We start from the raw sequence: 25,654 nt of genomic DNA, 5'->3' as shown, positions 1-25,654 counted from the left end.
TACAAATAAAACTTTGAATATTTCAAACATTTTTCCAAATTACATGTATTTTATACAAGGTATGTTAAGCAATAACAACAAAAAGACTTCTCCTTTGAACTATATAAAAACAAAATTACAACGATGTACATATTATCATTATCAAATCTCTGCTTCCGACTTCAATATCCTTACAGAACACTACAACTGTGTCTATATGTGTAGCACATTCCTTAAATAAAACACATCATTTCACAACTGCGTCACAAACGGCACCACATTTCCAAAATAGTATGCTACTTTTAACCAGAATGCATTGGGTCCTGTTCAAAAGTAGTGCACTACAGAATAGGGCTCCATTTGGGACACATCCTACAACTGCCGGCTCAAGTCTATACTACCAAAGACTTGAATACAAACCATGGTGGATTTGAAAATGATTAGGAACCAGATTCTTCATATCATGACAGTACTGTTTTGACTGGGTGGCTATATAAATTCCAAAATATACACATCTAAAAACACAGAACTTCATCCAGAAGTGAGTTAAATGTAGCTTGGGTATGTGACATGGTACCCAGGCTAAGTTAAATGAATACAATCAAAAACACAAGTTAATTCTTTCTTGGGGTCATTAGCACACCGATCATTTCTTTGAAAATATCTACATAAATTCTGGTGAAGAGATCCCCTTTCTAAAATGTTTGGTTGCTATCTACATGGCAAAAATAAACACCTGGGTGGTGAATAAAAGTAATAACCTAAGTTTGTAGAAATAAAAAAGTAAACTAGAGTCAAAAGTGAGAACAGAGATGTGAACACAACTGTAAAGGGCTGAATGGGAGGCAAGCCTACTAGCACATAATACATGTAAAAAGCTAAGTCATCCAAAACAACATGAGTTCATCTCAAATGGATTAAATCATTTCTAAAAATCCAATTTGGCTGAATTGTCTAGAAAGAAACTTATATTTTATTTATCCATTTAAAACCTTCACCCCTTTTGACTCACCCACATAGAGAGACCCATGTCAAATGAAGAATGGGTCATATCATGGGTTTCAATAATAAAAATCAAATAATTGTTTTACTATAAATCATCAACTACTAATTATTTCAGACATTTTTCATTGTCAATTTGATGAATACATGCTTCTTGCATGTAAGTTTAATGGGTTAAATGATTAGATAGATCATATAGCAATTAATTGATTGATACATGTTCAATTGATCTGAGCGATGCATGACCAACTAAATGCTTACATGCTCCTCAATTTATACACTACCGTTCAAAAGTTTGGGGTGACTTAGAAATGCCCTTGTTTTTGAAAGAAAAGCATGTATTTTGTCCATTAAAATAACTTCAAATTGATCAGAAATACAGTGTAGACATTGTTAATGTTGTAAATGACTGTTGTAGCTGGAAACGGCTGATTTTTAATGGAATATCTACATAGGCATACAGAGGTCCATTATCAGCTATTCCAAGTTTACCATTTTAAAAGGCTAATTGATCATTAGAAAACCATTTTGCAACAGCTGAAAACTGTTGTTCTGATTAAAGCAAGAAAACTAGCCTTTAGACTAGTTGAGTATCTGGAGTATCTGCATTTGTGGGTTCAATTACAGGCTCAAAATGGCCAGGAAAAAATAACTTTCTTCTGAAACTCGTCAGTCTATTCTTGTTCTGAGAAATGAAGGCTATTCCATGCGTGAAATTGCTAAGAAACTGAAGATCCCTAACAACACTATGTACTACTCCCTTCAAAGAACAGCACAAACTGGCTCTAACCAGAATAGAAAGAGTGGGAGGCCCCGGTGCACAACTGAGCAAGAGGACAAGTACATTAGAGTGTCTAGTTTGAGAAACAGACGCCTCACAAGTCCTCTACTGGCAGCTTCAGTATAGAACCCACAAAACATTAGTCTCAACGCTGACACTAGTCTCAAGAGGAAACTCCAGGATGCTGGACTTCTAGGCAGAGTTCCTCTGTCCAGTGTCTGTACTTTTGCTCATCTTAATATTTGTATTGGCCAGTCTGAGATATGGCTTTTTCTTTGCAACTCTGCCTAGAAGACCAGCATCCTGGAGTCGCCTCTTCACTGTTGACATTGAGACTAGTGTTTTGCGGGTACTATTTAAAGAAGCTGCCAGTGGAGGACTTGTGAGGCATCCGTTTCTCAAACTACTGATCTCAACTAGTCTGAAGAAGGCCAGTTGTATTGCATCTTTAATCAGAACATTTTTTATCTGTGCTAACATAATTGCAAAAGGGTTTTCTAATGATCAATTATGCCTTTAAACTTGCATTAGCTAACACAATGTGCCATTAGAACACAGCAGTGATGTTTGCTGATAATGGGCCTCTGTATGCCTATGTATATATATTTTTTTAAATCAGCCATTTCCAGCAACAATAGTCATTTACAACATTAACAATGTCTACACTGTATTTCTGATTAATTTGTTGTTATTTTAATGGACAAAAAAATATGCTTTTCTTTCAAAAACAAGGGCATTTCTAAGTGACTCCAAACTTTTGAACGGTAGTGTGTGTGTATATATATTTTTTCATATCAAAGTATAAATAATACCAAATGTGAAAGCAGAGTACCAAAGTAGAATGCTGACTATTTCAGCGCTACAAAACAGCTATATAGATTCAATCAATTCTGAATTATTAAGGACTGGAAAGTGGTATAGAGTGAGAACATGAGTGAATGACAGGTGCAGGTGAAGATACCAGATGAAAAAAAATTGAATTATAGATTAAAAAATATAAACAGTTTCTCTTAAAGCAGTCATGTCTTTCAGGTCCTCTTTAATTTACATCCATCTGTCCTCCATCCGTTCATATCTCCCGAAGCACCTCTCACAGGAGAAGCTTCCCATTGCGGTGGATTTTCAGAATCTTTCCTAGTCTCTGTTTTGCTGTTGCAAGTCCTTTCTTTGGACGTTTCCCTGAGATGGAGGTAGAAAGAAGGAATAAAGCAATGGGTAAGAAAACAGTTTGTCACATTTGTGAATCCTGTTCATTAGACACCAAATGGAGGAAAACAGACAAACAGGGAGGCATTATCTGGACAGGTAATTTTCATATTCCGCTCTGAAATGTTTTCTGTTGTGTGCCCTAATGAACTCACAGGGGTTACAGCAACAACAAAAAATCCCATGACTGAAACTTAAGTCGATCTCAGATTGATTTTCTGTGGGAAAGTTAACTTATACTTTCATGTTAAAAAAAAGAAGAAAAAAAAGGAATGACCATCATGCTTTTAGGGAAAGGATCATTTGCACTTGTAAACTGCACGTTTTACCAATTATAGTCCTTTTCAATTGGTTAAAAACATTTATTATTAAAATAATGAAAAAAAATGAATCCATATAAAAGAAATCCTCCAGTGACGGAGAAAGAACTTTAACCCCTGAACTCATGTCTATGTGCTGTGAAGTTACCCGTGTGTTTCTACAGCCTTGACCGAAATGATTGGCACCCTTTATTCTTTATTAAGATGAGCAAAAAAAATAGGGCAGTGGCGATCATGGAATTTTGGATGATGGTAATTGGTCAACCAAATGACCGCCGTCACCGTAATAACTGTTTGGGCGGGGTGGCACATATTTTCTCCTCCGCAAATGACTGCATGTGCCGCCATAGAAATATAATTAATAGAATGGGCGTCCTCATTCTATGATGGCATAATGGGTGGACTGGCAGCCATAGATGTGGTAAAGGAGTCATTGGAACGCAGAAGTTCCATTTACCAGATTGGAGAACATTCAACAAATCTGATCTAACATAGTGGATATTCGCCAAAACCTTCATGTTTTATGTACTGTCACAGGCCCACAAATGTGCTTACTTCAGTCCAATTTGGATATATTTGCTATATAACATGTAGAAGTGACTACTAAATGCTAACTAACGTTTGTATAAGATGGTTAGCATAGCTAGCATACAGAAATGGTTGATGGTGGTCAAAATAATGTTTAACTGTAATGTAGTTGATCGTAACAATGACATGAACATGTGTTGGGGGTTGACATCCATAAAAGCATTATATTTCGAAATAATGTGAAATACACAAACAATAGCCTAAAAGTAGACTAATTTTGCTGGGGGGCAATGAGGAGTGTTGGGATCCTTACCCCAAGGCACTTTCCCCCATGCGTTTCCATGGCAATTTCATTGTTTTGGCCGAGTTTGATTGACCTCTTTACCACATCTACTAAGAGTGTACCCATAAGTAAAATATATGCTAAAATATATGCTGTAATTTGCTGATTCAACTGACATTGCAAAAAATACATTCCATTGCATGGGGCACATCAGTTAAACATCATTTGAATGAACATTCACATTACCATGGAAATGATTGCATCACAATACCAGGCAGCCATTGTGAGTGTACGAATTAGTTAACCAGTCAAATTGCCAGGGTTAGATGTTGCAAGCCTGTTCTATTTCTGTGTGCTGCTGCTGCATTGTCATTCAGTCAGCTGTGCGTTAGACCCCTCAAAAAATTGTTAATTTATTTTCATGATGTCTGAACTATATTGTGTATGAAAAAAAAGGGAAGATTACACTGAACAAAAATAAACGCAAAAATCAACAATTTCAAAGATTTTACTCAGTTACAGTTCATATAAGGAAATCTGGCAATTGTAATAAATTCATCTATGGATTTCACATGACTGGGAATACAGATATGCATCTGTTGGTCACAGAGATCTTTTTTTAAAGTAGGGGCATGGATCAGAAAACCAGTCAGTATCTGGTGTGACCATTTGCCTCATGCAGCGTGACATCTCCTTCGCATAGAGTTGATCAGGCTTTTGATTGTGGCCTGTGGAATGTAGTCCCACTGTTCTTCAAATCGCTGTGCGAAGTTGCTGGATATTGGCGGGAATTGGAACACGCTGTCGTACACGTCGATCCAGAGCATCCCAAACGTGCTCAATGGGTGACATGTATGGTAAGTATGCAGGGCATGGAATAACTGGGACATTTTCAGCTTCCAGGAATTGTGTTCAGATCCTTGCAAAATGGGACTGTGCATTATCATGCTGAAACATGAGGTGATGGCGGTGGATGAATGGCATGACAATGGGCCTCAGAATCTCGTCATGGTATCTCTGTTCTACTAATCATTGACAGTGCCCTCTGTTCATAATGTTGACATCAGCAAACCACTCGCCCACACAATGCCATACACGCTGTCTGTACGGTTGAAATCGGGATTAATCTGTAAAGAGCAGACTTCTCCAGCGTGTCAGTGGCCATCGAAGGTGAGCATTTGCCCACTAAAGTCAGTTACAACGCCGCACTGCAGTCAGTTCAAGACCCTGGTGAGGACGACGAGCATGCAGCCGAGCTTCCCTGAGACAGTTTCTGACAGTTTGTGCAGAAATTCTTTGGTTCTGCAAACCCGCAGTTTCATCAGCTGTCCAGGTGGCTGGCCTCAGACGATCCAGCACATGAAGAAGCCAGATGTGGAGGTCCTGGGCTAGCGTGGTTACATGTGGTCTGCGGCTATGAGACTGGTTGGACGTACTGCCAAATTCTCAAAAATGACGTTGGAGGCGGCTTATGGTAGAGAAATGAACATTAAATTATCTGGAAACAGCTCTAGTGGACATTCCCGCAGTCAGCATGCCATTTGCACGCACTCCCAAAACTTGAGACATCTGTGGCATTGTGTTGTGTGACAAAACTGCACATTTTAGACTGGCCTTTATTGTCCACAGCACAAGGTGCACCTGTGTAATGATCATCCTTCTTGATATGCCACACCTGTCTAGTAGATAGTGAACATTTCTCCTTTGCCAATATAATCTAACATGGATGTAAACAAATGTCTGCACAAAATGAGGAAAATTATATTTTTGTGTGGATGAAAAATGTCTTTACATGTTGTTTTTCTGTTCAGTGTATATTATTATACTTATATACTTGCTCAGAGAAAGAGATTTTAACAAGTAACATGTTCTCAAAAAGATTCCAATTATTGCCACCTCTATTTCCAATACTTCAGCACCATCCCCTTTGCAAGGACAACGGTACTGAGCCTTTTTCTAAAATATTTTATGAGATTGGAGAACATATTTTATTTAACTCTGCAAGTCAGTTAAGAAAAAAATCGTATTTTCAATGACGGCCGAGGAACAGTAGGTTAACTGCCTTGTTCAGGTGCAGAACGACAGATTTTTACCTTTCCAGCTCAGGGATTCGATCTTGCAACCTTTCGGTTACTAGTCCAATGCTCTAACCACTAGGCTACCTGCCTCTCCAATTGGGAGGGATCTTAGACCATTCATCTTTACGGCATATTTCCAGATCCTTGATATCCTTTGTTGGTGCTTATGGACTTCCCTCTTCAATTCAAACCACACATTTTCAATTGGTTTCAAGTCCAGAGACAGATGGCCATTGCAAAATGTTGATTTTGTGGCCAAGTTTCAGCCTCCTGGCAGAGGCAACCAGGTTTTAGGCTGAAATGTATTGAGCTCTTTGGCCACGCACACCAGTGGTTTGTTTGGCGTTGAAAGAAGGATGCTTATACAGAAAATAAGGTCAAACTTTACCCAGTAACAGGACATTTTGCCCAAAACCTTGTTGCCTCTGCCAGAAGGCAGCAACTTGGTCAAAAGTGGATCTTCCAGCAAGACAATTACCCCAAGCACTTATGTACTTACCTCCACCAGCTCCAGCGCTGCCGGGGCTAGCTAGCCCAGCGGGGGAGGCTGTAGAGGGGGAGTAAGTGCTGCTGTTCTGGGGGGAGAGGGAGGGTCGTCTGGAGGTGAGGAACACCCCAGGAGCCATAGCCGCACTCCCTCTGGGGCCCCCAGGGCCTGCCGTGTATTCATGGTCCAGTAGGCTGGCAGAGTAGCACTCCACCCTCTGCTCAGGGCTTAAGTCAGGGGTGGGAGGCTCCGGGGCTAGAGGGGGGGAGGGAGGGGACGGCTCGGCCCGAGGAGGTGGCTGTGGTGGGGCAACGGGGCGGGGCTTTTTGGTGTACTTCCTCTTGGTGGGTTTCTGGATCTCCTGGATGAATAAACAATAGAAATATTAGACAGCATTTGACATTCAATCATATTCCCTAGCTCCACAGAGGGTAGCATCTCAACATTTGGCTCTCATTTGTCTTTTGGTGATTGTCTAATCTTTTTTAAATTTTTTATTTAACTAGACAAGTTAGTTAAGAACTAATTCTTATTTACAATGACGGCCTACACTGGGCCAATTGTGCGTTGCCCTATGGGGACTCCCAATCATGGCCGGTTGTGATACAGCCTGGAATCGAACCAGGGTCATTAGTGACGCCTCTAGCACTGAGATGTAGCACCTTAGACCGCTGCGCCACTCAGGAGCCTTCAAAATGTATTTGAATGGGTGTAAGATTTAGTAAAGGGCCCTACCTCTTTCAGAACATGAACTTGTCCCAAACTGTCCCCTAACATGCACAATATACAAAAGTATGTGGACACCGCTTCAAATTTGTGGATTTGGCTATTTAATCCACACCCGTTGCTGATAGGTGTATAAAATCGAGCACACCGCCATGCAATCTCCATAGTCAAACATTTACAGTAGAATGGCCTTACTGAAGAGCTCAGTGACTTTAAATGTGGCACCGTTATAGGATGCCATCTTTCCAAAAAGTCAGTTTGTCAAATTTCTGGCCTGCTAGAGCTGCCCCAGTCAACTGTAAGTGCTGTTATTGTGAAGTGGACATGTCTAGGAGCAACAACTGCTCAGCCGCGAAGTGGTGGTCGGTCCTCGGTTGCAACGCTCACTACAGCGCTCACTACAGTTCCAAACAGTGAGTTCCAAACTCACTACAGTTCCAAACTGCCTCTGGAAGCAAAATCAGCACAATAAATGTTAGTCGGAGCTTCATGAAATGGGTTTCCATGGACGAGCAGCCGCACACATGCCTAAGATCATCATGCGCAATGCCAAGCGTCGGCTGGAGTGGTGGAAATCCGTTCTCTGGAGTGATGTCGAGATCGGTGTGGAAGAACTTGACTGGCCTGCACAGAGCCCTGACCTCAACCCCATCGAACACCTTTGGGATGAATTGGAACGCCGACTACGAGCCAGGCCTCATCTCCCAACATCAGTGCCCGACCTCACTAATGCTCGTGGCTGAACGGAAGCAAGTCCCCGCAGCAAAGTTCCAACATCTAGTGGAAAGCCTTCCCAGAAGAGTGGAGACTGTTATAGCAGCAAAGGGGGGGGACCAACTCCATATTAATGCCCATCGTTTTGGAATGAGATGTTGGACGAGCAGGTGTCCACATACAAAACATGACCAAAAGTATTTCCCCTCCTCTCATCTCACCTGTTGTGCCAGTTTGGCAGCAGCTGCAGCAAGGCCAGTCTCTACAGACGCCACTCTGGCCCCCTCCCTCACTGGGCGCTCCTGTTTTGGCAGGGTGGGGGTTACCCGGGCTGAGGGAATAAGAAAATTTGTTTGCGGAATTAATCAATGATATGTAACACTTTATTTGGAGAGTCTATATTTGGAGAGTCCGCCTACAGATGGTTATTACATGTTCAACTAAGTATCAACAAATGTCCTTCGCTGTCGGTTTGGTCATGAAACATGTCCACTGTCTAACACTTGAAAATGGGTTGAGTAGTGAGTACCTTTGGGGCTCCAAGGAGTGTCGTCCCAGTTTTTCTTCCTCTTCATCTTGCCCTTGTTGGCGTGGTCCTCCTCATCAGACTCTAAGGAGGGATAGACTGAAACACACACAGGGGTTGGTCAGGAGGGTTGAGCAGTCAGGCAGGATAATGATCGTGACATCATTGGATCATTTAGTTTAGTATCCATCATAGTGCCTTGATTCGACCATGACTTAGTTCCCAGGTGAGCTAAACCCAATGTTCGTGGATTTGTTTTAGCTCGCCTGGGGAACCAGTTTGGCGGGTGCAAATTTGAGACCATTCCAAAACTAATGCAGCCAGGGCAAGGCAAGTAGTCTCTGAGCAGTAGCCAGGCCAGGGGTATGTTCTTGTGCTCCTTTCTCCCATGACTCACCTGGTCAGAAGTAGTGCACTATACAGGGAATAGGGTGCCATTTGGGACGCACACAGCCTATGGGAGAATCTCAATTGAGATTCTTCCTCTGACTCACCATACTCTGCGTCTTTAAAACAGGTGCCCAGAGTTTCCTGCTCGTCTGGGCTGTCCTCGTCGCTAAGGTGACGGGCCGGCCGCTTGACCGGCCGCTTCCCAGGGCGTTGGAAAGTTGTCTTCTCTTTGGAGGCTCCTCCCCCTCTGCTCTTATTGGCTCCTGTCACCCACACGGCCCGCCCCCCTTTCTCTTTGACCATGCCCAGGCCCTCAGAAAGCCCTCCGGAGACAGACCGAGGGGAGGAAGAGGAGGAAGAGGAGGAGGAGGAAGAGGATGGAGGGTTGGCCATGGAGAGCATGCCCTGGATGGCATCTCGTGTGCTGGGAGAGGCTGGGGCTTCCTCACTGTAGGGTGGAGAGGGAGGACAAGAGATGAATGATCACCACACAAACAGCACTAAAATGTAGAGGACATATGTTGCAAAAATGTATATTACGCAAGTTAACCTGTTCTGTTTATGAAGGCAGTGAGAGAAACATTCATCCTCCCAACTTCATTGGCTCCCATTTTGGATACATTTTTCCATTGGCAATCTGATGCCAAGGCAGAATGCAAATACATTTTTCGAATGATTGACTTGAGTTCAAATAGATAAGACAATACGTGGTAGTCTGACTGCTCAGAATATCTGAACACAAGTTGCAGAGGGCTGGTATTGAGAATAAAACAATATGATTAAGGTTTCTGAAATGTCCAGAAGTGTCAGTCAGGCCCTACCTGAGTGCAGAGTCCAGCCCTGCCACCTGTTTGCTGGCTTTCAGCAGGTCCAGGATTCCTCCTGCTCCACCCTTCACGCCATGGACAGTCATGGACTCCTCCTCATCTGTGGTGTAGTCCTCCTCAATGTCAAAGTCCACCTCTCCTGGTTCTCTGATGCGATGGGGGTCAGAGCATGGCTTGGCCCTCGGCAGCTTCCTAGGAAGACCTGACGGAAACAGGATCTTGTTCAGTAGGCACAAAATGGAAGAATACCAATTGAAACTGTGTGAAATGGGGAGGAACTAATAGAAATGCTACATTTGTACGTTTTCCTTAGCAAAAGGTTGTTACAACATGTGCTCTGATGGAAAACGGTCCAGGCATTTTCCATCAGGTTTATAGTTTGTTCCTTGCTCCACCAACGGACCAAACCTGCCCCAGACACCAACGATAAAACTGACTGGTAGATTACGCCACTCTATCCCAAAGCACGCCTAAAAAGTGTTTTTATTTGCTTTCATATCAATTTAGCCTCAAGGCTCGGAAGGCTGAACCGAATGCCCCAACAAGATAAGAAAACAATTTTACTGATTAGTAATGCTATCACGAAAGAAGTGCTCTCAAAGTATATTTCCATTTGTACTATATCATGTAAACTTACCACTAAGTTTCTTCTTGCTGGATCCCCCAGCCTTGCGTCGTGGAGGAGGTGTCTCGTCAATCTGTAGCTCGTCCTCTGACTCAAAGTCTGACAGTGCAGACCCTCCCATAGCATGGTGCTGGAATTGAGGGGCACGGCCGGCACTGTTACTGCCGCCCGAACGACCACCCTTCTTGCTGTGGTCAGAAAGAAAGAAACTTCCATGAACGTGTCGATGACACAATGTCAAATGCAAACAGAACGTGATAAGAGATAAAGAGGTCGCCTGACATCCCAGTCTTACCCCTGTATTTTGCCGTTGGTCAGCACCAGCTTCAGTTTGCTCTTGCTCATTTTCCCCTGGAACTCCTCCAAGGGTAGCTCAAACTGGAGATGGAGAGAAATCACAAGCGCACATTAGCATCACAAATTTTCCTTTTAGGTAAAAGGACTATTTAAATGTGCATTTCATTTATTAAATGTATTCGACAAGGACAAGGCACATCAATCACCAATTGAACAGACGTACCTTGTTCTTGTTTTTCTTGTTACCAGATTGGCATTTCTTCAGTGTGTGTTTGGTGTGGATCTCCAGGAGATCCAGCTCTCCTGCCTCTTTCATTAAGCCCTTTTGGCCCTTCTTTTTGGGACTGGGGGACACATCCTTGGGTTTGGGGCCTCTCTTCTTCCCCGGGGGGCGGCCAGGGCTCTGGGAGATGGCTAGAGGGGAGGCTTTGGGGAGGGGCGAGGGGAAGCCCTGTGTAGAGGTGAAAGGAGCCGCAGGGCGGCCTTGCTGGAAGATGTCCTGGAGTGGCAGAGGACAGAGTACTCTCAGTAAGCCAGACTGAAATTAATTCATACACACTCATATGCCTGAAAGGGACTCACTATAGTGGTGACCTGAACTGTACAGGCTCAGATATGATGGTAGATGAACAACTAGGCCAGTCTAGTAGCTTGGCTCAGTTTGCCTCAGTGTACTCTTTTGGGCTCCCGAGTGGTGCAGCAGTCTAAGGCACTGCATCTCAGTGCAAGAGGCGTCACTACAGTCCCTGGTTTGAATCCAGGCTGAATCACACCCTGCCGTGATTGGGAGTTCCATAGGGCGGCCAACAATTGGCCCAGCGTCGTTAGGGTTTGGCCGTCATTGTAAATAAGAATTTGTTCTTAACTGACTTGCCCAGTTAAATAAATATAATCAATAAGTTACAAAAAGTAAGAAAATATTTGTCAGTGTCTCCACCTCCCCAGGCCAGCTTACCTCCACCAGTCGTATCTCCTTGGCCAGGTCCTTGACCAGTTGCTGGGTCTTAATGGTCTCTGGAATCTCCACCTCGTGGTCAGTCAGCGACTGGTGGGAGGACAAAAACATAACGTCACCATAAGACACAAAGAATATAGCGCCCACTACAACTAGCTTCCTGATATCTTGTGCCATTGCGCATAATGTTAGCGACGGACTATGACAGATGTTATAAAGTCTTCAGTGGCTGCTGTAAAGGCTTGATGAATGCATACATAAGGGGGCCTACAGTAAAGAGCTACCTCTTTGCGTGTCCAGGTGCGGAAAGCGTTGTTGAGGGCCTTGGCTCCGTGGACCAGGTAGGTAGCAGGGTGTCTGCGGTTCTCTCTCAGACCTGCAACATAGATCAACATAGAAGTTACCAAGGTTCTTGACATACATTGCCCAAAGAAATGCAGTTCCTTAGAGAGCAGAGGGGGGAAAAGCATGTTTATGATGAAGCACCTCACCTCTGAATGTGTCAAGCAGGTGCTTGCCAACATACCAGCACACAGTCTCAAAGTTTGGGAAACTGAACAGGTCGGCTGTACTCAACCTCTTCTCTATTTCATACGCTCTGATGGGGAAAGAAGAAGAACACAGAATGAATGGTTATAAACATTTGGTAATTCGAATGTATAGTACAATGGTAATGGAAATGTATTGAGTGAGCCATTTTCAAAATGGCATTGTAGTTATGAATGGTAGAGAAATGTTGCTATGATCAGTTCAGATAAACGGAGTACCGCAAGTGATGCGACTCACGTTTTAGTAGGAGGCAGGAGTGAAGGGACTTACCGGAGCTGCATGTCAATGTTGAGACTGTGTAGGAAATTCCCTCCGAAAGCCACACAGTCCACAGGAGTAAGTACAGCATGGATCCATCCTGAGAGAGAGAGAGACACACAAGTACATTGAAAACACCCATACACCTTAGACAAATAGTTTTAAACTCAGTTTTTCACAATTCCTGACATTTAATCCAAGTAAAGATTCCCTGTCTTAGGTCAGTTAGGATCACCACTTTATTTTAAGAATGTGAAATGTCAGAATAATACTAGAGAGAATGATTTATTTTCGTTTTTATTTCTTTCATCACATTCCCAGTCGGTCAGAAGTTTACATACACTTAATTAGTATTTGGTAGCATTGCCTTTAAATTGTTTAACTTGGGTCAAACGTTTCGGGTAGCCTTCCACAAGCTACCCGAAACCTGTTTCAGGTTTGTAGGCCTCCTTGCTTGCACACGCTTTTTCAGTTCTGCCCACAAATTTTCTATAGGATTGAGGTCAGGGCTTTGTGATGGCCACTCCAAAAATGTGACTTTGTTGTCCTTAAGCCATTTTGCCACAACTTTGGAAGGATGCTTGGGGTCATTGTCCATTTGGAAGACCCATTTGCAACCAAGCTTTAACTTCCTGACTGATGTCTTGAGATGTTGCTTCAACATATCCACATACTTTTCCTTTCCTCATGATGCCATCTATTTTGCGAAGTGCACCAGTCCTTCCTGCAGCAAAGCACCCCCACAACATGATTCTGCCACCCCCATGCTTCCCGGTTTCCTCCAAACATAACGATGGTCATTATGGCCAAACAGTTATATTTTTGTTTCATCAGAGCAGAGGACATTTCTCCAAAAAGTACAATCTTTGTTCCCATGTGCAGTTGCAAACCGTAGTCTGACATTTTATGGCAGTTTTGGAGCAGTGGCTTCTTCCTTGCTGAGCGGCCTTTCAGGTTTATGTCAACATAGGACTCGTTTTACTGTGGATATAGATACTTTTGTACCCGTTTCCTCCAGCATCTTTACAAGATCCTTTGCTGTTGTTCTGAGATTGATTTGCACTTTTCGCACCAAAGTACATTCATCTCTAGGAGACAGAACGCATCTCCTTCCTGAGAGATATGACGGCTGCGTGGCCCCATGGTGTTTATACTTGCGTACTATTGTTTGTACAGATGAACGTGGTACCTTCAGGAGTTTGGAAATTGCTCCCAAGGATGAACCAGACTTGTGGAGGTCTACAATTTTTTATGTCATGCAAAGAGGCACTGAGTTTAAAGGTAGGCCTTGAAATCCACAGGTACACCTCCAATTGACTCAAATGATGTCAATTAGCCTACCAGAAGCTTCTAAAGCCATGATATCATTTTCTGGAATTTTCCACGCTGTTTAAAGTCATAGTCAACTTAAAGGCACAATCAACAGGTGAGTGAGTACCTCATTTAGCTGGTTGAGAGAATGCCAAGAGTGTGCAAAGCTGTCATTAAGGCAAAGGGTGGCTACTTTGAAGAATCTCAAATATAAAATATATTTTTATTTGTTTAAAAGTATTTTGGTTACGACATGATTCCATATGTGATATTTCATAGTTTTGATGCCTTCACTATTATTCTACAATGTAAAAAATAGTAAAAATTAAGAAACTCTTGAATGAGTAGGTGTGTCCAAACTTTTGACTGGTAGTGTATATGAACTGGCACATAATATATGGAGTTCTGACAAGCTCCACCAGGAATGCACTGTATATAAAACCCATCACCAGAAGCAATAACAGGCCTGTCACAGCACTAGTCCCTGTTTCAGAAGACAAACCATAACATCTGACCACACTTTGTTGAATACCTGGGTAAATGAAGAGGGTGAATACCTGTTGGGATGAAGAGCGTGTTCCCCTGTTTGACAGAGCACTTGTAGCACATGTCCACCTGGTCCCCGAAGAACATCTCGTTCTGATTGGACGAGGAGCTCCAGCGCTCAAACAAGGCAAGGTTTGCTGGCGTGGGGGAGATCAGGTAGAAGATCTTCTCACCCTGAGAGACACACGTAGACATTTATCTAACAGTGACAGCGCTCATTAATCAACCTTTCCGTTTCCACATCAACGTGAAAGTGGAAGAGTTAAAAGGAGAGAATTTTCATCCGTCAGGCAGACACAGCATTACAATGATGAACAAGGTAAAGTCAGGCATGGACATCATACATTCAAATGTTATATCGCTCTTAAGTCTCCTAGTATATAACGCTCCAATTATGCATGTCAGCACAGCAGGAAGAATGCCTAGTTCCAACAGTCCCTTTACACAATCTGGCCCATAAAATGTCCCAAAAACTGCCCTCTTCTTACCCGTAGTACATGGTACCAGACAGAGGTGCCTCCGAAGTCGATGTGGAAGTCTGTGTAGCTGTCCTTGACCCCCATGAGGCAGTATTTCTGGACGTTGGGCCGCTCAAACACGGACTCCTCAGGCCACAGGTTCTCCACCCACGACAGCTTCCTCACTATCTTCGGAGTCTCCACCAAATTTGACAGCCTGTGACAGAAAATTGACATTTGACTTTTGTTCAACCAAATGATGTACTGATGACAAGGAAGACCCCTAGAGAGCAATACCAACCAATGAGTGCATTGACACAAGAACAAGCAGTGTGGTGTACCTGGTCTCAGAGAACTCTAGGCTGATGACGTTGAGGACTCGGTCTCTGTTGGGGCTGTTGTAGTACTCCACAAAGTCCCCTAGGCGCATCTTCAGGTCAGCTTGGCGAGACACGTCAATCACATCAATCTCCCTGTCCGGACCTATAGACAACACGCAATCAACAAACAAAACACGTCTTGCCGCTCCCCACACAGAGTGCTTTATTCCTGCACCGTGATCATATACAACATCTCAACCTCACAGAGGTCTTGTTGTGTGAGATAAGACCGTAGTTTCCTCTGGTAACCTACACTAGGTTACATCTCTTATGGTAATGGAATGTCAAGTTGAGACGTGACTAGTTAAAGAGCAGGTATGACAGAGCCTTGTACTGTATGTAGAGTTGCAGGTTTACATTGACATTTTAATCATTGAATTGAGCAGATGCCCTTATCCATGGAGACTTACTTAGAGTCAGTGCATTCAACTAAGGTAGGTAAAGGTACCATAGAAGACAACATATAAATCAGTGTTCTAGTTAATGATGTGGGGAAAACAAGCAAATATTAAAATAACTGCACGTGAAACCAAAATTGCCGCTAAAGACGGAGAGGTTTACCGATGTAGTGCTCTACGTCGTTGACGCCAAAGTTCCCCGGGGGCAGGTTCATGCCCAGGCCGTCCCTCCTGAGGACCATGACAGGAACACTGAATGAGCGCTCCTCCAGGAACTCCACTGTCAGCTGGGCCCCCGACGGCTTTAACAATACCTCATCAGCACTGCACATACACAGAGAGATTGGAAAATAGTGAGGGACACAGAGAAATAGAATAACAAATGGGAAAAGCGTCCCAGACTGCTGCAATTTCACCGTATGGCAGATATGGTATTATGATGCAAAATTCAACTTCTATGAGAACCAGGTCAGAACTGTAAAGTTAGAGAAAATAATTAAAGTACCACTCGAAATTATACATTATCGGACATTTAAAAAAATGCAGATTCAAAAGCCATATTGTCGATCACTCAGATAGTTTTGAGACGCAATACTGTATGGACGCAAGCAAAACGCTACGCATGAAATATTTTACATTATAAGTGCCGGGTTGGGTTCTTTCTCTGCGAGGCAGTCATTTTAGGTGAATGTTCATGCTAGATAAAAGACAGTGTGGAAGAGAATGAACACGTATAGACATAATGTAATATGGGAGGTTCACCTTGGGAAGGTGCGGCTTCGTAGCTCCCTGACAAACTGCGGGCTGCCTGTCTTTACCGGTCGACCAGAAGTGTCTCTTCCGCCAGCATCAGCCTGCTTGGTACCTCCACGCCGCTTCCTCACTGCGGAACATACAGGGGACAACAACAGACTTGCATTACAACCACGCTACTACTACTTGTGCTATTACAACCACACTACTAATACTTGTGCTATTACAACCACACTACTAATACTTGTGCTATTACAACCACACTACTAATACTTGTGCTATTACAACCACACTACTAGTGTACTATTACTACTAGTAGTATTACTAAAGGCAGACCAGGTAACGAAACTGACAGAAGTGAGGAATTGTTATGTGTATTGGCATGTGTATTTCTATAGAGCCGGGTTCCCTAATCCTGTCCTAGAGTACCCCTAGCCATTCAGAATGCATTCAGAACTAGCACACCTGATGCTACAGATTCAAACAGGTTTGAAATATGGGTGAAATATAAAAATACAGCCTGGGAAGCAAATTCAAAGAGACAGAGGGACTTACTGACAGAGGGCCCATGGGTGACCTGACAGTTGGGACAGTGGTACAGGTCAATCTCTGCTGCTTTGTCTTCCTCCACTCCAACACAACTAGACAAAAAAACAAACAAAAATGTACTCATAGCCTACTGTATACAGTCAGCAATTATAATGAACAAAAATATAAACACAACATGCACCAATTTCATTGATTTTACTGAGTTACAGTTCATATGAGGAAATCAGGCAATTGAAATACATTTATTAGGCCCTAATCTATGGATTTCACATGACTGGGAATACTGATATGCATCTGTTGGTCACAGATACCTTAAAAGTACCATCTCGTAATGGTACTTTTGTGCATTCAAATTGCCATCGATAAAATGCAATTGTGTCTGTAGCTTATGCCTGCCCATACCATAACCCCACCGCCACCATGGGGCACTCTGTTCACAACGTTGACATCAGCAAACTGCTTGCCCACACAACGCCATACACGTGTTCTGCGGTTGTGAGGCCGGTTGGACATACTGCCAAATTCTCTAAAACATTCAATTCTCTGGCAAAAGCTCTGGTGGACATTCTTGCAGTCTGCATGCCAATTGCACGCTCCCTCATAATTTGAGACATCTGTAGCGTTGTGTGACAAAACTGCACATTTTAGAGTGGCCTTTTATTGCACTAGGTTCACCTGTGTAATGATCATGCTGTTTAATTACCTTCTTGATATGCCACACCTGTTAGGTGGATGGACTATCTTGAAGGAGAAATGCTCACTAACAGAGATGTAAACAAATTTGTGCACAACATTTTTGAGAAATAAGCCCTTTGTGCATATGGTACATTTCTGGGATATTTTACTGCATCTCATGAAACATTGGACCAACACTTAACATGCTGTGTTTATATTTTTGTTCAGTGTAGTAATGCTCAATGAAACTGAAATATAACTTACCTTCCATGGAACCAGTCTTGACATATGTCACACTCGATCATAAAGCGTGTGACATCGTAGGGCAGGCGACACAGGCAGTACACTGGAACAGACGCCATACTGGGAGTGTAAACTGACTGACAGTTAGGCTTAAATCTACTCTGTGATTATATGGCAGAACGACACTAGTTTGCAATGAGAATTAGTTTACGGTTGCATTGAGCTCTGAAAAAATATATATAGTTCAAATGGCGTTTGTACTGAAGCAGCACAGGGCAGTGCCAGTAACAGGTTAACTGTGGTGTGTCACTTCACTTGGAATAGGTGCCTAGCCCACTGCTTTCTGTCACACATGGTGCATTGTATTCGCCATGATTAGGCACCTGTTGAAATGGGAAAGAAGAGAGCACAAACATATCTGTCACAAAGGTCTGCAGGGATGTGGGTGTTAATTTGAGGATAAGAAAGATAAGCTCCTCTAAGTCGTTTTACTGACCGAAGGTTCTCACTATAAGTTGCTATACTTGGCTCGCTAGCAGTGGGTCTGAATAGTGGGCTAGCCCACGATTTGGCAATACAAAAGTTAGCTAGCTAATAATAACACTTCTAAACTGGCTAATAAATGTATGGGGAGGGGTAAGGCCTTGCAAAATGTCTGACAGCTCTCGCATATGAATTGGGATTCAGACAAATAACTGGCTAATTAGCTAGTACTAGGGGAGGGAAAGTAACATTAGCAGCTTAGCTAGCTAACTATAGTAGCTAGATTTGTAAACACTGCAGCCTGGCTAACAATGGCTTTTGGCAAGTACCAAGACTATGCTAACGTAACTAGCTAACAAACGAAAAGCGCAGGTAATTGAACGTTACCGATTCATAGCAAGCTGGTAATAATGTGTATTAGTTAAACGCTATCTTTTCGTTAGTTGCAATTCAAGACCACACATAGCCAGCTGTTTATTCGCTACAGTAACTTAGTTGTTAGCGCAACATGCTAGCCACCATTGGCTAAGCTTAGCAACTTAAGTTAGCTGGTAACGTTAGCTAAACAGCGGATAAGTCTATATTTAGCTAAATATATTGCATTTTATATTAGTTTATCGTGAAAATAGTATTGAATTACTTATAAGTAAGTTGTACGTTCAGAAAATCGGTCCGAAATAATTTCTTACCGGGATTTAAACTGTCCGATTGCTGCAGAGGGGCCACCGGCCAAGCATTCGAAATCGGTTGAAATCCTTACGAAAGGCTGAGGATCGTTGAGGCCTTATTATGCAGCGCAAAGTATTCAAAAACAGCCCTTACTGCATTGTATTTTTCCCCCACAAATGATACCCGGGTGTGTCGGTTAAGTCACAAAATGTATATTGCAGGGTTTGAAAAGATTAAAAGACCACTACATGAGCACTGTTACTATAAACAACTCAGAAATACAGACATTTGTGATGGAGCAACGCCATTTCAAAGCACTCGCATAAACTGTCTGTAGTTGAAGGAACAATAAAGTTGCGCTAGTGAAGAACTACAATAGCGGCGGGACATCAATATTTCAAATGTAGGCCTACACACAAAATGAAACAATATTTACATTACAGTTGAGTAATTAGTGTAATAACCAGCTATTGCACTGTAATAACTGCAATAACAACTTGGGCCTGTAATTATACTGAACAAAAATATGAGTGCAACATGCAACAATTTCAAAGATTTTAGAGTTAACAGTTCATATAAGGAACTCAGTCAATTGAAAGGAATTCATTAAGCCCTGATCTATGGATTTCACATGACTGGGAATACAGATATGCATATGTTGGTCACAGATACCTTAAAAAAAAGTAGGGGTGTGGATCAGAAAACCAGTCAGTATCTGGTGTGACCACCATTTGCCTCATGCAGCGCAACACATCTCTTTCGCATTGAGTTGATCAGACTGTTGATTGCGGCCTGTGGAATGTTTTCCCACTCTCTTCAATGACTGTGCAAAGTTGCTGGATATTGGCAGGAACTGGAATACGCTGTCGTACACATCGATCCAGAGCATACATCAGCATACATACATCAGCTTCCAGGAATTGTGTAAAGGTCCTTGCGACATGCGTGCATTATCATGCTGAAACATAAGGTGATGGCTGCAGATTTATGGCAAAACAATGGCCTCAGGATCTCGTCATGCTATCTCTGCTATGCTATCTCTATTGCCATTGATTTAATGCAGTTGTGTTTGTTATCCATAGCTTATGCCTTCCCATACCACAACCCCACTACCACGATGGGGTACTGTTCACAACGTTGACATCAGCAAACCGCTCGCCCACACAACACCATACACGTGGTCTGCGGTTGTGAGGCCGGTTGGACGTATTGCCAAATTCTCAAAAACTACAGAGGCAGTTTATTGTAGAGAAATTAACATTCAATTCTCTGGCAACAGCTATGGTGCCCATTCCTGCAGTCAGCATGCCAATTGCACAATACTTCAAAACTTGAGACATCTGTGGCATTGTGTCTTGTGACAAAACTGCACATTTTACAGTGGCCTTTTATTGTCCCCAGCACAAGGTGCACCTGTGTAATGATCATGCTGTTTAATCAGTTTCTTGATATGCCACACCTTTCAGGTGGATGGATTTTCTTGGCAAATAAATGCTCACTAACAGGGATTTAAACAAATGTGTGCACAATTGAGAGAAATATTTTTGTGTATGGAACATTTCTGGGATCTTTTATTTCAGCTCATGAAAGATGGGACCAACACATTACATGTTGCGTTTATATTTTTGTTCAGTGTATATCAATTATTTCAACCATATGACAAGATTGGTGAAATTGAAGACAGGTGTGGGTCCAACAGAATAAGCAATAAAATGCCCATTAACAGTTTGATGTTTAACACCATTTATTTTGATTAGTTACAAAAACATAAATAAAATCAACAATTGAATTAGTTACAATATTACAGAGGTTAAATCACCAGAAACATACGTTTTATTTATAGGTTTTTGTATTTAAATGTCCTTCTAAATCATTGGTTCTCAGTCAGGTGTAATATCAGGACAAGTGTGTGTTAGATGAGCCCAATGGCCTAAAGGTAGTCTAGGCCTAGGTTTCATTGTTTGTCCAGTGAATCAAGTTTCCGTAGAGATAAAAACAAGTTGATACAGTATATCTCTATGATTAGAACCATACTGACAAAACCTCTCACAATTGAAACATGATGTAGCTATTACTCTGTTTCAACACAAAGTCTGAGAGGAATATAATATATCCTGGGGGGACTCCAACAGAGATGAGAAGCAACGTTTTCTAGTGTCAGATAACCTCAGATATATTTTAAAATACTGATCAGAAGAACACGATTTTACATTTTGTACAACCCCATTTCAAAATACAAAAATAATATTTTTTTCCTTTAGATTACATTTTGGTAACACATCAGGGCGAGTTCCACATTTCCTTTTCATGAATATCATCAAAGCTGTGACATATAGTCAACATGTTAGTATTGACTTGACAGCACAGTAACTTCCTCCCCTCCACTAATAATATTAAACTATTTTACTGTGAAAATGTGGGTTGTCTCATAAAAATAAAACATAAATACTGAAAACCATTATGTTAAACTATATATTCATATGCAATTGATAAAGTGTTAAGTTTGTGAACAACTATAAGCACCAACTGTTTTAGCTCCCCAAAATGAATGTTTTGTTTTTCCTCCTTCCACTTTCATTAGTTTTAGTGAGTTTTCAGCTCACTATGAAGCAGTCTTTCACATATGCTCTACCATCTCCTCTTTGCTGTGGGAAAAACTCTCTATCATTATACATTTAAATAAAAACAGAAATACTGATTTAACTATAAAACTTATAGTACCAAGTAAGCTTTCAGAAAATGTATTTATCAATGGTCAAATGTATATGTATAGCTAAATGCAATGATGATTGTACTGTATCTCATTGTCCATGTGCATCCCTGTCACTCACTGGAGTAAGTTGAGAAATGGAAGTCAGTAAACCTTTTGCTGTGTGCATGCAGATCTGTTAAAGATCCTTCTAGTCGAATTTACAAAAGAGTAATTCACACGTAAAACAACTTGTTAAGGACAAAAATGTTCACTAATACTTAAATCCAGAAAAAGGCTCTCACAATGCTGTCTAACAAACCATTTTCTTTCAATGACACTTTTTGAATTGAACCTTTATTTAACTAGGCAAGTCAGTTAAGAACAAATTCTTATTTACAATGACACGCTGGGCCAATTGTGCGCCGCCTTATGGGACTCCCAATCACGGCCGGTTGTGATACAGTCTGGATTCGAACCAGGGTGTATGTAGTGTCGCCTCTGGCACAGAGATGCGCCACTCGGGAGCCGTAAAGTCATGTCCCAAATGGTACCCTACTTTACAAGATTAGGGTGCCATTTGGGACACACTGTATAACTATGGACTTTATGGGTCCGAGGGCCACTCACTTAACTGACTTCTTTGACGTCTTGAGGAGAGACAGAACCAATACATGATGGGCTCTATAGGTAAACAATCTGGTACAGTAACAACTAATGTTAGTCTGCTTTTATGGAAGTAGTGGGGATTCGATTTGTGATGCAGTGCAGCAATATTACAAAGCTTTTGTCACACAAAATAAAACTGTCACACACACACACAGTAAAGTATTCATTCTAAAAGGCAATATGAGGACAGCCCATATAGTTGGTTTCCCCATTCCATAAAATTACTTGGCAGTTTGTTTTCTTATCAGTTTTCCTTGTATGACACCTTTGATATGCAGTGTAGCAATTGGTATTGAGGAATTTCAATATTTCCCTAAAACAAATTGATTCTAGCTCAAATAAAACAGATTTATTTCTGATCAATAAATTACCTCAGAGTTTGTTGTTGTGCACAACAGCAGACGTGAGAAATATAAGCACAAGTGCAAGCAGATTGCAGGCAAGTCAAGGTACATTGTAGCCGTAAGGTCATGCAGTCTTAGTGTTTTGATGAGTGTTTATTCAATGAAAGCTCACTGAACATATTCATATATTGATCACAATTTAATCATGTTACTCAACATGTCATTTAAAATCTTTTTTAATCTACTGATTGACACACATTTATCAATGTAAAAAATTATAATCCACGAAGTACATGCCTTGCCCGTGCACTAGACTGTACAACAGTGTGCTTAGTGGAATTGTGGTAGTGATAATAGCCAGGTAGCACCACTATTACCATGCTCTGTGGTGTTACTGTAACATGCTGTTGTTGCACCTGCTTTATATCTCATTGGTATCCTGTTGAAACATTTGTGCTATACTCATGTAAGATGTCAGTTAATGCGTAAATGTTTGGTTGGTTGTTGTCAACGTGCTTCTACAAAATTATTTGGTTAAACGCCACCACAGACAAATCATGACATCACAGGATGATACAATTTAGATGACAGTTACTAATTGCACTTTTACAATTCATAGTCCTTTTCGATATAAGTAAGCATTGACAAATAAAAACAACAAAAAAATATGTCAATGTTTTCTGTTCCTTCATGTCTCAGCTTGGGAGGAAGAGTTCTGGGTCAAACTTAGTTGGATTTTAAAAATAACATGACTGTTACTTGGTGTCAAAATACACAAGGAATATGTACTGAGGAAATCAATGGCAACACAAACACACACACACACACACACACACACACACACACACACATTACCTAATTTTGTACATCTCAAACACACCAATATCATGACCCCCCCCCCCCCCCCCCCTCCCCCCAAGAGTTCCATATTGCCCTCTGTCTGTACATATTCTGTCTACATAGACTCAACCATCTCTCACATTCACTTCCCATCTCATCTTTACAAATATAATGGCGTCCATTTTCTCATTGTCAGACGTTACCTCTCATAACATACACACTCTCAAACTTTCCACGTGGATTTTACACATCCATCATCTCCATCTTTTTTTCTACTTCCCTTGTTCCATCCTAATCTAACTCACTCTTCCCCCCTCTCATTTTCTTTTTACTGCTGTCCCAGAGGAAGAGTGGAGGTTGGGGGCGTGGGGTGAAGTTTGGCACTGGATGGTCGAGCAGCAGCAGAGCAGGAGGAGGAGCAGGAGGAAGAGGAGGAGGAGCAGAAGCACAATGTCCCCCCGGAGCCACCGGGGGCAGAAGCAGCAGGAGCAGCGCCAGTGTCTATGGGCTCCACTACCGCATTGTTGCTAGACACCTGGGAAGGCAACAGAGGTTTATTCTGATTCGGGGGTGGGGTTCCTACACCTAAATGGGGCTGCTGGGGTATCTGTTGTTGCCCTGTCTGTGGCTCTACGGGAGACAGGGACTGAGACAGTAGTGGAGTCTGGATTAGGGGTTGTATCTGTAATGGGTGAGTAGGCTGGGCTTGCTGGAGGTGTAAACTTTGATGCAGCTGAGGGACTGGAGGCATGTGTGTTTGTTGTTGTTGTGGTCCTGGTGGTCCCCCCACCCCACTCCACTGGCTCCCCCCAGTGGTGTACTGAGCTGGGGCTGGAGCAGTGAGGCTGGAGGGGGCTGGGGAGGCCTGGGGGTTCAGTGGTGCCACAGGGAACCAACCAGGAGGAGCCACCTGGAACGAAGACATCACTAATGTGACACACAATAACGACACCCAACGGTTTTTGGTAGCTTGCAGTCATACACTGAATTGTACAAAAATGTACAAGCGTGTACACAATACATTGGCAATGGAATACAGTACATGGGCAATAAATACACATGCACTATATACGTATAGGAGGCCTGGTGCGTTACCTCTGTGGCCTGTGGCCACCCTCCCAACTCCTGCACCTGCTGAATCTGCTTGATCTGATTGAGCGAGGGCTTGGGGGCGGCGGGACCCACTGTCTCCTTCGTCCAATCATCCACCAGTCTGTGCAAGTCATCTGTGAACATGCTCTTTCTGGCACCCTGGGAGGGAGGACTGTGGTCTGAGAAGAGATAAAGGGAAGAAAATCAATCAAACACTACTTGCTCAGAGGAAGAGTTAGGTTTCGGTGAAACCATTACCTCTTTTGGTAGTCAGTAGGGTGATTTGTTCTGGGTTGCAGTATGGCGGCAGTTTTCTCTGTTCTCCCCCTGAGAAACTACTGGACTGTTGTATACCTTCAGCAAAGACAACAGAGTCAGATTTCACATATATCACGTTCAGTGGGAGAGAGATGATCGGGAGAGAGAGAGGGAAAGATAAAACAGAGAGCGAGAAGTCAAAGAGAGAAGACAGAGGGAGAGAGAGAGAAATACACAGATCAAGTCTGAAAGAGAGAGTAGACCCAGAAAGAGAGATTGGTTACCGGGGTGACCAGCGAGTCCATTGTTGTCCATGTGTGAGTGGGGTCTGGGTCGGAGCTTGGCTTTGGCCGGCCTGTGCCTGCGGGGGGAGAGGGCTGGGGACCCTGAGGGGAAGGGTGGGGTGCGGGGCAGGGTCTGCCGGTGGTCTTTGAGGGAGCGCAGCTGTCTGTACAGCTCCTGGAGCTCTCTGTTCTGCTGAGCGTGGAGGGACACCACCTCCTTGATGTGCCTGGGGAAGAGAGGTAAAATACAGGGGGAGGAATGGAGGACGGAGACATGAAGAGAATGGGGTTTGGGAGATCATTAATGGCAGAGCGACAGAGTTGAGGAGAGAAGAGTCATATGTTGAGAATGTAGACAGGGAGGGAGTGGGTGCGTGGGAGAAAGAGTAAAAATTGGTCAGTCAAAATAGAAGAAATATCAACATGTTGAATGATACTGAAAATAAACCCTGAACCGTTTTTTCTCCTCCGTCTCCCAGATG

At 42.6% G+C, this 25,654-nt stretch overlaps 2 protein-coding genes and 1 long non-coding RNA gene across 4 annotated transcripts in view; 1 reads left to right on the top strand and 2 right to left on the bottom strand.

Moving 5' to 3' along the window:
• LOC149976898 (uncharacterized) overlaps positions 1-25,654 on the top strand; it is a 175,736-nt gene that overhangs the window by 36,889 nt on the left and 113,193 nt on the right. The window lies entirely within an intron of this gene.
• Positions 30-19,473, bottom strand: LOC118939533 (histone lysine demethylase PHF8-like). Its single transcript, XM_036946834.2, has 21 exons — positions 19,017-19,473; positions 17,866-18,227; positions 16,933-17,018; positions 16,387-16,507; positions 15,788-15,948; positions 15,188-15,329; positions 14,877-15,063; positions 14,400-14,562; positions 12,544-12,631; positions 12,216-12,322; positions 12,009-12,100; positions 11,725-11,814; positions 10,993-11,268; positions 10,768-10,850; positions 10,485-10,660; positions 9,842-10,049; positions 9,125-9,468; positions 8,634-8,729; positions 8,326-8,435; positions 6,677-7,025; positions 30-2,941 (listed from the first exon to the last, which is right to left on the bottom strand). Exons 2-21 carry the CDS (start codon positions 17,961-17,963, stop codon positions 2,853-2,855), a joined length of 3,066 nt encoding a protein of 1,021 aa, XP_036802729.2. The 5' UTR covers positions 17,964-18,227; positions 19,017-19,473; the 3' UTR covers positions 30-2,852.
• wnk3 (WNK lysine deficient protein kinase 3) overlaps positions 20,723-25,654 on the bottom strand; it is a 74,446-nt gene continuing 69,514 nt past the window's right edge. For both annotated transcript variants that reach the window (XM_021565830.3, XM_036946832.2), the window contains exons 22-25: positions 25,173-25,399; positions 24,889-24,984; positions 24,634-24,809; positions 20,723-24,448 (exon numbers count right to left, since the gene is read on the bottom strand). In XM_021565830.3, the coding sequence (XP_021421505.3) occupies positions 23,867-24,448; positions 24,634-24,809; positions 24,889-24,984; positions 25,173-25,399 (1,081 nt within the window). In that variant the 3' untranslated portion in view covers positions 20,723-23,866. The remainder of the gene's footprint in view (positions 24,449-24,633; positions 24,810-24,888; positions 24,985-25,172; positions 25,400-25,654) is intronic.

This window comes from Oncorhynchus mykiss, chromosome 16, assembly GCF_057628025.1.
Source record: "Oncorhynchus mykiss isolate SJ-2025 chromosome 16, ASM5762802v1, whole genome shotgun sequence".
NCBI lineage: Eukaryota > Metazoa > Chordata > Actinopteri > Salmoniformes > Salmonidae > Oncorhynchus > Oncorhynchus mykiss.
Note: the sequence above shows the minus strand (reverse complement) of the source record. Positions and strands in the feature narration are given on the sequence as shown.